Source organism: Myotis myotis, unplaced genomic scaffold, assembly GCF_014108235.1.
Source record: "Myotis myotis isolate mMyoMyo1 unplaced genomic scaffold, mMyoMyo1.p scaffold_m19_p_9, whole genome shotgun sequence".
Classification (NCBI taxonomy): domain Eukaryota; kingdom Metazoa; phylum Chordata; class Mammalia; order Chiroptera; family Vespertilionidae; genus Myotis; species Myotis myotis.
Window position 1 is genome coordinate 29,928,652 of NW_023416401.1, and position 12,289 is coordinate 29,940,940.

At 45.6% G+C, this 12,289-nt stretch overlaps 1 protein-coding gene across 1 annotated transcript; it reads left to right on the top strand.

Annotated features, from left to right (window-relative positions):
* The first annotated feature begins 4,017 nt into the window (after window positions 1-4,017).
* Window positions 4,018-11,797, top strand: MC2R (melanocortin 2 receptor). Its single transcript, XM_036322824.1, has 2 exons — window positions 4,018-4,062; window positions 9,508-11,797. Exon 2 carries the CDS (start codon window positions 9,642-9,644, stop codon window positions 10,530-10,532), a length of 891 nt encoding a protein of 296 aa, XP_036178717.1. The 5' UTR covers window positions 4,018-4,062; window positions 9,508-9,641; the 3' UTR covers window positions 10,533-11,797.
* The last annotated feature ends 492 nt before the right edge of the window (window positions 11,798-12,289 follow it).

Here is a 12,289-nt window from a genome sequence, read left to right on the forward strand (position 1 = left end):
GGATGCCAGAGCATCATGTGTAAACGGGGAGAAATGGACTTTTTAAGGTTATTTTTGGACACTAGCTCCTACAGTCTACCCTCCAGCACAACAACCCACGTCCTTCCCACATAAAAAATATACGAATCCCTCCTGAGACCCCAAAAGTCTTGCTCTCAGGAAAGAATCAACTCAAACTCCAGGATCTGGAATCCAAACCACAAGATAAGGTTCCTTCATTGTGGTTCCTTGGGTACAACTTCTTGAGGACCTATGAACTGAGGAGATGAATGATTAGTTTTCTATACTCAACACGGGACAGGCAGAGGGTCACTGCTATTGTCACTCCCATTCCAAAGGGAGGGGACCGGGAGGGGGGTTGTGAGCTCAATTGCTCTGGACTCAATTCACCAGTTTCTTGATTAAGGCCCAGTCCTGCTGCCTGGGAATGGTTCTCTGTGATCCTTGCCTTCATCCCCTGAACCATCCTTTGCTTCCCATTAAAAATGTCCTGTCTTTGTAGCTGAGAAATTTCTCTACCTGCCTCCTGCCCATAAGAGCTAGAGGGCCCAGGATCCTCTTTTTATTATAAACTGTCTTTGTCCCTTTAAGTCCAAGACGTTCTAACTCCTTTAAAATCTTTGTTAGTTTCTTATGTATACAATTAGATAAAAGTCACAATCATACTCCATTAGACAAAAGCCATACTACTTTTTTTTTTTTCTGAGATAGGTGTTTTGCTACCTTGAGCTCCATGGGAGACTGCTATGGGAGAACAACCTTGAGATTCTTAGATGCCCAGTTGTCTAGTTCACAAGAATGCAAGCCATACCCTTTTATTTATTTATTTATTTATTTATTTATTTATTTTGAAGTTGGTATATGAAGATTTACTTCATTCTTTTTTAAAAATAATTCTTTACTCTTGAAAGTATTACATATGTTCCCTGTTTCCCCCCATTGACCCTCTCCAGCCCCCCACTCTCACCCCCTGCCTTCAGCATAAGCCATACCCTTTTAAAACTCTGCTTTGAAATCTCCTTAGTCAAATCCTTGGGTTTGTTAGGTATCCATGCTAACTTCCATGTTGCGGAAACCCACAATTTCACCAGAGGTTCCACCACTACATCACACGGCTCCCCTTCCCCCAGTCTTACAAAAATGTTCTCCCTGTCCTTCCAGCCGTCACTAATCGTCTCTTTGGAAACGCCCAGGCCTCTCAGACCCAAAGTCACATTTTCTAGGTTGCTGTTACTGGAGCATTCCTTTTTTAGGTACCAATTGCTTCTTTAATCAGTGTTCAATCGGAGATGCAAAGTCATTATGAGCATTCTGAAATAAATAATGTATGATAGGAATAAGATCCTATAAATTGCAGGGAAAGCTGGAGAAGCAGGGCTGTTCATCTATATCCTTTATAATAAAACAGTAAACGTAAGTGCTTCTCTTGAGTTCTGTGAGCTTCTCTAGCAAATTATACAACCGAAGGAGGGGGTTGCAGAAACCTAGACTTAAAGCAGGTTATTCAGAAGCACGGGTGGCACTCAGGGACTGGCAACTGGTATCTGAAGTGGGGGCAGTCTTGTGGGACTGAGCCCTTAATCTGTGGGATCTGATGCTATCTCGGGGATCTTGTGTCGGAATTGAATCAAATTGTGGGACGTGCAGGTGGTCAGATAATTGCCTGATCTGTGGAAAACACCCACACTTCTGGTACCAGAAGTATTGTGAGTGTGTGAGCAAAAGAGAAACCCAGGAGGAGTGTGTTTCTCTTTACAGAATTACTTTCCAACCCCCAGCATCTGATGTGCTGTCCAAAGGGCATGGCCCTGCATATCTGAAAGACAGACCCCTGCCCCCACTCTCTTCTTGTCCCTGTTCCATCTCTCTCTCTCTCTCTCTCTCTCTCTCTCTCTCTCTCTCTCTCTCTCTCCCCCTCCCTCCCTCCCTCCCTCTCTCTCTTTCTCTCTTTCCTGTTTGGAAGCATAAGACTTAGTAGGATGGGGGAGTTGTGAAGAGCAGAAGAAAAGGGGTTGAGCTGCTGGATTGTATGGGGAAAAAAAGGTGCCCATGGGAGCTCCTTGAATGCTCTCTAGAATCCCCTTTTTTCATCCTCTCTCGGGAAGGAAAAGAGACAGGCTGGGATGGAGTGAGTGGCGCACCTGCAGCATCTATTGTTACAGGTCTAGCAGCATCTCAGCTCACTAGTTTGCTTTTAAATGTTCACAAGCTAAATGAACTTCCCTCTGGCTAAGTTATCTCTTAAAACTGACCACCATTTCAATAACACTTTGGGCCAGAGTATAAGTCCCACAGGCACTGGTGTATGATTTTACATTCTCAAAGCACTTTCACAAAACTGATCTCATTTAATCTTCCCAACAACCCACTTTACATGAGGAAATGACAGACCCAGAGACCTGGTGGAGTGGGGACTCTACCAGGTCTTCTGGCTTTAAATCGAATGTCCTTTCCACTCTGTCCTTGAACAATTGGAGGAAGATGAGCACCCTCCATCTCCAGGAAAAAATAAACTAAAATAGCAAAACTTACTCTTTACCAGGGCTTAGCCAAACCCTTAGGCCATCTTGTCCCTCCTCAAAATCTCTTTCATCTCTCCTAGATTCAGCTGCCTGGGTCTCCACACAGACAGAATCTGCTGAGACTTGCCTTATCCAAAGAGCTCCCCAAGCTCCAACACCCCCTCTGTCTGGCAACCTCCCTGGGGCCGGCCTCTGGGGCCGGCCACCAGTTTTCCCAACCAGCTCATCAGATCCACAAATCTTTGACAAAGTTTGTGTGACACTGCAAATCCAAGGGCTGAGGACAAGGCGTCTCTTCCAGATACCACAGCCGTGGCTTTCTGGAGGCACCGCCCAGCTTTTATAGACCGTCTCAACGGTGTGGCTCAGCTGAGCTCCAGGGCGTGTTGCCAGGCACACAGCTACTCCCCAGCGGCCCTAAGCCCGGAATGACCCTGAGTCCAGCAGCGCCCAGCAGAACATGCTCTGCCTCAGGGACAGGCCGGAGGAAAGGCACTTGGTAAGAATGTGGTTCCCGCCTGGGGAATCACCTCAGACCTCTGTTCTCGGTCCTTCCAGACCACCCACATGGGAACATCTTTCAGCTCGGGGCTGGAGCTGATACTTTCAGAAATGGTTACTGGTTTGGAATCCACCCCAAAGCTCCAGTTCACCTCCAAACTTGGCCCCGTGCCATAGTTACACATTCAGGTTGATGTGCTTGGATACCAACAGCTGTTCCTCACACTTTTATTTCCCTAGGCTGCCTTGAGATAACCCTACCAGCCATTCTCCTCACCAACACATGCATGTACACACATGCCCACATACAAACACATGCATTTACATGTACACACATACATATCAGCTCTCCCCTGCAGGCCTGGCAAACAGAAAACCAGCAAGAACGTACCCTACAACTAAACAATTTTGCTGTGAATGATGGAGGTGTTGGTGGTGGTTTCTGTGAAATGTTATGACAGAATTGGCAGAACACGAGGGCTTTCTTCTCGCCTTGGCCCATGCTCCGTCAGCTGCCCTTTGAGCCTACAATTCCCTCTGTCTCGCTGCTCAGTCTTGTGAAATATCGATAATAGGGTTATTCCCTTCTTCTTAGTGAGATTAATGAATCCGCTGTTTGTAAAATGTCTTAAAAAGTTTGCTGGAAATGTAAAAACAAATGCTTCCTAATCCATTTCCTCAAACCCGTTGATTGAATTTCTCAGTTTGAAATTCAATGCAACTCGAAAACGATGTTAAAAGAGGAGCAAGGTCATACGTCTATAATCTGCCATGAACCTTGTCATAAACTTTGGAAGCAGCTTTGTTTAGCTGACCCAGGGAAATGGTGTCTTAACCTGTGTCTTCGAGTCCACATTAGCAGCAACATGCAGTCCCTTTCACATGACGTCTTCCAAGGTTACGATAACAAACAAATGCCTCTCCCAGTGATGCATGTGTTCCGGTGCGTCCTGGCCCAAGGTCCATTCGCTGGCTTTTCTTTCAAACCCCATTCATTCTCAGTGATCCAGGCCAGAAAGTTCCTACTGCAGAGCGGAGGGTAAGTGCCTTTTCTACTAATTTCTCAGGTTCTTACGTTTTGGGATGATACAGAGGACAGTTAGACCTGTCCAAAATGGGTTGTATTCAGAATTCCACCTAAGGGCTTATCCTTTTCATTGTGTTCTTTCATCCCCTCCAAGGGCGGATATTTTTCTAATTGAACTGTAACAATAAAATCTATTACTTGTTTGTCTAACTAAAGCAGCCTTCCCTGTTGATGAATTTATTAACTTCTCTATGTTCTTAGTCTCGAAATTATCATCAGGCTCTGTACAAGGGCTATGGCCGGGCTTTTCTTAATGGAAATAGGGGTGAAAAAAATCATGCTTCTTTTACCCTTTCATGAGAATCACCCTTTTACCTGAATACCGTTTGTTTTTACAAGCGCCATAGTTTTGCTGCCCTGGCAGTTAGGAAACCTGGTATGCAGTTGGCTTCCTGCAACTCTGCCGTTAACATACGCACATGGATTATTTGTGGTTCTGGGGCAACACACTCTCTCTCTGCTTTCTCGTCCATTAGCCCTGTAGTCCTCTGACTTCCTTGGAAGCAACACAGGGTGTAGTATAAGCATAAGAAACATTCCTTATCACAAACTCCTCCAAAGTGCTCATCACTTAGAAAGCCATGCAGCCACTGCAGGCTTGAGACACTGACTCTCCTTGGCTGGCTCTGTCATGGGGGCATGCACTCTTTAGAACAGAAGCACCACTCTTTCTATGAAAACAGCTATTTGCTATATTTGTATTTCCCTAGGCTGCCTTGAGAAAATTCTACCGCCCATCTTCTTCCCAAACACACACATGTATACATACACACACATGCATATGCATGTACACACATATATGCACATATGCAAAACCCTAAAGGGATAGAAATGGGCAAGGGATAGAGGGGGATACTGAGAGTAAGGCGTTGAGAAAGACTAGGAAGAGGAGAGCTCCCTTCAGTGCACCCTACGCAGAAGTGCAGGAGAGATGCTGACAAGCTGTGCTCCCTCATTCATCCTATAGAATAAAAGCCTAATATGCAAATCGACTGAACGGCGGAATGACCGGACACTATGACATGCACTGGCCACCAGGGGGCAGACGCTCAATGCAGGAGCTGCCCCCTGGTGGTCAGTGTGCTCCCACAGGGAGAGCACCACTCAGCCAGAAGCTGGGCTCATGGTTGGCAAGTGCAGCAGTGGTGGTGGGAGCCTCTCTCACCTCTGCTGCAGGTGGGCAGTAAGGAGCAGGGGGTCCCGGACTGTGAGAGCCTCAAACTGCAAGAGGTGCAGGTGGATATCCCCCAAGAGGTCCTGGACTGTGAGAGGATGCAGGTTGGGCTGAGGGAACCCCCACCCCAGTGCACGAATCTTGTGCACTGGGCCTCTAGTGTATTTATAAAAAATATCCACTGGGCCTTGGTGCCAGGCCTTGCTGCAAGCCTGGCCAGACTGCCTGCCTGCCTTGAGCCTCTGCGAGCACCAGGGGGTGGAGCAGACAGCTGAAGAGCAGTCTTCACTTTCAGTGCTTCCTGCATCTCTCGTGGCGGAGGAAGAGTTCTGCTCCCACAGCAACTGAGCTCTCACTGCTCTGGAGCAACTTAAGGCAGTTCAGTGTAAGAAATGTCTAAGCCATTTTATTATTAACCTTGTTAATTTTTCTAGGTACGCATCTCATCTAAAAACTCAGTGGCTAACTAACTTTTACTAGGATCTTTTTGTTTGGTATAAGCAGCATTCATCTGCCGTTGACTGTACACACATTGCCACACCCAGCTTCTCTGCAAGTCACTGAGCATGCTGAGGTGGCAAGGACAATGCTCATCCTAAAACGCAGAATCCATTTACCAGGGAAGACCACGTGTTTAATGTGAGCAATGCCATCAGAGAAGTACAGACACATAGGGTAGCGGAGCACGGTGGGAAGCTCCCTCACGCTCCTTCGGGCGAGGGAGGCAGTTGAGGAACATCTGCACAGAGAAAGGCATGTGTGTGCTGACCGTGAAAAGGTGATGAAGAAAGTGGGGGAGGGACACTCCTTGTCAATCATACCACCGGGACAAGAAGGAAAAAAATGGGGCTGCCTCATCCCTGAAATTCAGGGTCACTTCAAGGCCCCTTGTAACGGGTGCTGGACAGAATTCAAAGAAGGAATTCTGCCTAACAGGGAACCCAGGAGAGAACATGGGCCTTGGAGCAAGGCAGACTTAGCAGCTGGAGAACCTTGTTACTTAACCCCTCTGAGCCTCAGTTTTCTTACCTAGGAAATTAGTGGGGTAGCGAGGAATAGGAATAGGAATAGTACCCCTTACATTTAATTAGAGCATTAAAAGAGGATACCTTTCACTGTGCCCCTTCTCTGACCTTTGACATAGAGAGCACTATGAGAAGCCACAGTGATACCCAATTGCCTTTAAAATGAAGAGTTTTAAGAGCGTAATGATGTATTGGGGAGTTTGGTTTTTTATCTGTGAGAGTGATAATTTAAATTGCTAAGCATACATTTGGGGCCCTGCACAGTGGACAGTGAATTACCTACAGTGCTTGTAGGCAAGCCAACCCTCTTCCACATCATGTACACCACGCAGCAGCCATGACTCATTAGCAAGTCACCATAACCTTGCCTGTTCTCTTCCTCAGATGTGCATGTTTTATCTCCTCAGCTAGATTTTTCTTTTTTTAAAAAATATATTTTATTGATTTTTTACAGAGAGGAAGGGAGAGAGATAGAGAGTTAGAAACATTGATGAGAGAGAAACATCAATCAGCTGCCTCCTGCACACCTCCCACTGGGGATGTGCCTGCAACCCAGGTACATGCCCTTGACCGGAATCGAACCTGGGACCCTTCAGTCCGCAGGCCGACACTCTACCACTGAGCCAAACCGGTTTCGGCAGCTAGATTTTTCTTATTCTCATCTGAGGATATGTTTTATTTTTCAGAGAGAGGGGAAGAGAAAGAGAAAGGGGAAGTGGGGGGGGAGAGAGAGAGAGAGAGAGAGAGAGAGAGAGAGAGAGAGAGAGAGAGAGAGATGAGAGAGAAATATCGATCGGGTGCCTCCTGGACATGCCCTCAACAGGGGATTGAACCCAAAACCTAGAGCTGTACCCTCATAGGGAATTGAACCCACAACCTTTTGGTGCACAGAACAATGCTCCAACCAACTGAGCCACCTGGCCAGGACTCCCCAGCTAGATTTTTGTGGGCAGTATGGTATTTCTTATCGTTTTCATTTCCAACACACGTAACCATTTTCTAGTCAAGTTTAGGACTCTCCCATGGATTTACAGGATTGGCAACAGCAGCTCAGCAATGCACATCAGCAGAGCTGGGTTTCAGAACCACCTCTTCCTAAGAAGTGCCTGAAGCTCTGCCAGCATTTCCTTTTTCTTTATCAATTCTACCATCAAATGCACTCAAGATTGAAAATATACACCAAATCTGACCACATTTAATGGGCTCAAGTATAAGACGAGAGACTCTGTCCAGACAGTCTCTGTAGGTGGTTCATGCTGGGCACAGGCCTTGGGAAACAGCATCTATTTTAAGGTGTTGGCTCACGAGATTATGGAGGCTGAGAAGTCCCAAGATTTGCAGTCTGCAAGCTGGAGACTCAGGAGAGCCGATGGGGGTCCCTGTCAGGAAGCCAGCAGACCCTAAAAGAACTGAGATTTCCATTTGAATCCTAGAGGCAGGAAAAAACTAATGCCCCTGCTCAGCAATCAGACAGGAGTTCTTCCTTACTCATGGAGCCCCTTTTTTTTATTGTTTAAAGTATTACATGTAGTTTTACATATGTCTCCTTTTTCATGGAGCCTTCTTGTTCAACACATTGGATGAGGCCTGCCTACACTGGGGAGAGCAATCTGCTTTACTCAGACTACGGATTCAAATGTTAATGTCATCCACAAACACCCAGAATAACGTTTGACCAAATATCAGGCACCGTGAGGCCCAAATTGACACATAAAGTTAACCATCAAAGGCCTCATTCTCCTCAGCATGTTGGACATGAGTGGATGCTTTAGCATATAGACTTCCCAGGGCCCACGTAGGTAGAGCTAGAGTAATTAACCACGGCAGGTTGCCTGGGACTGAGAGAGTGCCCAGGATGCAGGACTCCCGGTCCCGGGAACACAGGATAAAGTGGTCAACCTAGGTAGAACCCTACCAGCAGCTACCACCTGCCACTCCACTCCTTTCCTAATCATCTACCTACCGAACTCAAACATTTCTGCCTTAATACTTGACCCCAGTCCTTTGTAAGGAAATTAGTCCTTTTTCAGGAAAAACTTTAGTGTAGGACAGTGATATGTGCCCTGTGGACTTCGGATCAAAAGCTACACTTGATTCACTCTCCCAACATCTGCTTTACAACATGCTGGCTTCCAGCAAGCCTGAATGGAGGGGGATTAAGCTCCATTTCTTGTGGGGAGGAGTATAATGAACTTGTGGTCATATCCTTAAAACCACCACAATGGCAAAGGAAAATTTGAAACATTTCATAATATCGTCTGTGTCGCCCTAGTTGGTTTGGCTCAGTGGATAGTGTATCGGCCTGGGGACTGAAGGGTCCTGGGTTCGATTCCGGTCAAGGGCACATGCCCAGGTTGCGGGCTCAATTCCCAGTAGGGAATGTGCAGGAGGCAGCCAATCAATGATTCTCTCTCATCACTGATGCTTCTATCTCTCTCTCTCTCCCTCTCCCTCTCCCTTCCTCTCTGAAATTAAAAAATAAAAATAAAAAAAAATCTGTGTCTAGCCACCTGGAAACTGAATCAGTAAAAATTTCACATGCTTTCACCTGAAGCAGACTTCTCAAAGTCACTCAACTATGATCTAGTCAGCCTTTTCTGCTTGAGGAAAACTGGATCCTTTTACTGCCATAATTCAACTTCAACCTAGAAAAAACTTGAAAACGTTGGAAATCTCCAGAAATACCATTCCTGCGAGTTCAGCCTTTGAGACAAAAATAATAACGTGTATTGCATTGCATCGTCAACTTTGGAAATGTACATCAATACGTTTGCCATTATTCTATGTGCTCTAAGGTCGGGCAGTGAAAAAGAAAGGGCCCGAACATCTCATCAGACCCCTGAATCCAGCCACTCCTCCAAGTCAAAGAAAGGCAGTTGTGTGCTTTTCTGTTTCTGCACATGCCTTTCATTTCCTTACTTCTTTTCTCATTTATCTCACGTCGAATTGGGTTCATGAGAAGAATAGGAAAGGGAAAGAGGAGAGGACAAAGGATAATCTTTATTTTTATTTCTGGGCTCAAAATTCCAGTAAAGGTTTGTCACTGAGTGCTGAGGATGAAGGCCCAGTAAACTGTGTTATTTAAAATATTACATCATTATATTTCATTGAGGCAATAGAGCTTCCTTCAAGTTAACATGGCTTGTTTTTATTTTGCAGTTTATTTTGCAAATGATATTTTTATATATTCTTTCCTAGGTGACTGTGTAGTTTTTACCTCAGATCTCCCACAAGTACTACCCATCCCCCCCCCAAAAAAAAAATTCTGAAAAATCAGTCCAGTCTTCTGTCAAGTCCAAGTAACGTCATTGTCTTAACCACAAGCAGGAGAAATGAAGCATATAATCAATCTATATGAGAACATCAACAATACAGCAAGAAATAATTCGGACTGTCCTCATGTGGTTTTGCCAGAAGAGATATTTTTTACAATATCCATCGCCGGGGTGCTGGAGAATCTGATCGTCCTGCTGGCTGTGATCAAGAATAAGAATCTCCAGGCACCCATGTACTTTTTCATTTGCAGCCTGGCCATTTCCGACATGTTGGGCAGCTTGTATAAGATCTTGGAAAATATCCTGATCATGCTCAGAAACAAGGGTTATCTCAAGCCTCGTGGCCATTTTGAAACCACAGCCGATGACATCATTGACTCCCTGTTCATCCTCTCCCTCCTGGGCTCCATTTTCAGCCTGTCTGTGATCGCCGCTGACCGCTACATCACCATCTTCCATGCCCTGCAGTACCACAGCATCGTGACCGTGCGCCGCGCCGTTGCCGTCCTGGCGGTCATCTGGACATGCTGCACATGCAGTGGCATCACCATGGTGATCTTCTCCCATCGCATCCCCACAGTGATCACCTTCACATCATTGTTCCCTCTGATGCTGGTCTTTATCCTCTGCCTCTATGTGCACATGTTCTTGCTGGCCCGTTCCCATGCCAGGAAGATCTCAACACTTTCCAGAGCCAACATGAAAGGGGCCATCACACTGACCATCCTGCTTGGGGTCTTCATCTTTTGCTGGGCCCCCTTTGTTCTTCATGTCCTCTTAATGACATTCTGCCCAAATAACCCTTACTGTGCCTGCTACATGTCCCTCTTCCAGGTGAATGGCATGCTGATCATGTGCAATGCAGTCATTGACCCCTTCATATATGCCTTCCGAAGCCCAGAGCTCAGGGAAGCATTCAAAAAGATGATCTTCTGCAGCAGGTACTAGTAGAATTACTGATTCTCGCCAGGGGGATTAATTATCATCATGGGTATAATATTGTCACGTGATAGAATAACAGACATACCAACAAATACTAATACTGCCCTATCATTCCCTAGTGTGCATGAGGATTAGCCCACTTACTAGTATTTGTAATAGTTTGGTTCTGTGTCAACAGGCTTGCTGGAGTACAACTCTTATAACTAGAGAGATAAAATAATGTACTAAAAGGGACAGAATACAAAGCACATTAAGCAATGCAAATTTGAGAGCTTTGGGCTAAGGGGAGAACTTGCTCTTGTATAGGTATCCTGTAAGCCTATTACTGAGTGGCCTTTCCAGGCTAGAGGACACTATAAGGGATTTCTAGAACTTAAAGTACCAGGACAAGTATTCAGGCCAGAAACAATATGTAGGCCTTTGTAAGCCAAAGGTGCCAGTAAATTGCTGCAGCTGAATTTGCCTGTCCCACACCGCCATGCAGAAGGCCTGCCCTCCCTCCTGCCTACCTGTCTGCTTTATTAAATGCCATTCCGAATCTTTTTGGAAGCAGGCAGGATATAAATTATAAATGTCAAATAACCAGCTTTGAGTTTTCAAGACTAAAGGAACCTTCTCTGTCAGACTTCTTTGCTCACGCAGTACCCCACTGGCTTTAAAATCCTTTCTTGATTAAAACGCCTCATGCATTAGAAGCATACCTTTCAAAGGAAGAAATAAAAATTTAATCAGCTTGGTTCCTGTGTGTAAATAAAGGCCAGAGGAAACCTGTGACCATCTGAAGAAGGTATATCCAATCTTTGTGAATTTGTCCAAATGTAGAAGTAAAGGAAAAGAGGCCCCAAGCCCCAATATGTATTTTTTTTAAGTAAAGAGAGAGCGGGAGAGAGAGATCATCATGCTCTGATACTCTGGGAAAAACCAATACCAAAGTAATACTTCAAGAATTTCAAGAACAGTGCTATTATTGAGATCCAAGGCAGAAACCGATGGAAAGACATTTTATTTCCTTCCACAGATGAGTCTGAGAGACTCAGTCACTACAAAATTTCATCATACCATCAACTACAGGACAGATGCCAGATATTAAAAAGAGGCATTGCCAATGGGAATAAAAGAAACAGTTTGTAAACTCATCTGTTGTTAATAGCTTAAAAAATACAGCTTAAAGAAGTAGCAGAAGGTGGGTGGGAACAGATCAACCAAAGAACTTGAATGTATATTTGCATAACCCATGGACACAGACAATAGGGTGGTGAAGGCCTGGGGGAGAGGGAGAGAATGGTGTGGCAGGGCCTGCGGCCCCCCCCCCGCCCCCCCCCCCCCCCCCGCACCACCAACCCCCTCACCCCCCTCCCACTCCCCGCTAGAAGAGGTCAATAGTGGGAAATAGCAGACATATGTAATACTTTCAACAATAAATATTTAAAAATTAAACAAGAAGAAGAAGAAGCAACAGCTTCTGACAATAGTCCTAGCTAAGTTGGAGAGTGGCTTAAAGGGGCAAGAGATGAAAGAGGGAGAGGAAAGAAGCCAGATCTTAGGATTCACGGGTCTTCAGGATCCAAGGAACCTTCTGGAAGAGGCAACACTTTACCTCAGTAGAGTTTTTCCTGAGCTGCTGAGAGCAGAAGCCAGCCACAGACAGGACTGCTGGTCTGGTGATGAGTTTGATAATAGACGTGAGGAGGAATGGGATCTTAAGAAGCAGAGCAGAAGGCATGGAGTTTAAGGGAAGACAGCTGTAGGCATTTTTCCAGACA

Bases quoted from the DNA above. Each gene is read 5' to 3' on its own strand.
- MC2R (XM_036322824.1), top strand. From the start codon at position 9,642: ATGAAGCATATAATCAATCTATATGAGAACATCAACAATACAGCAAGA.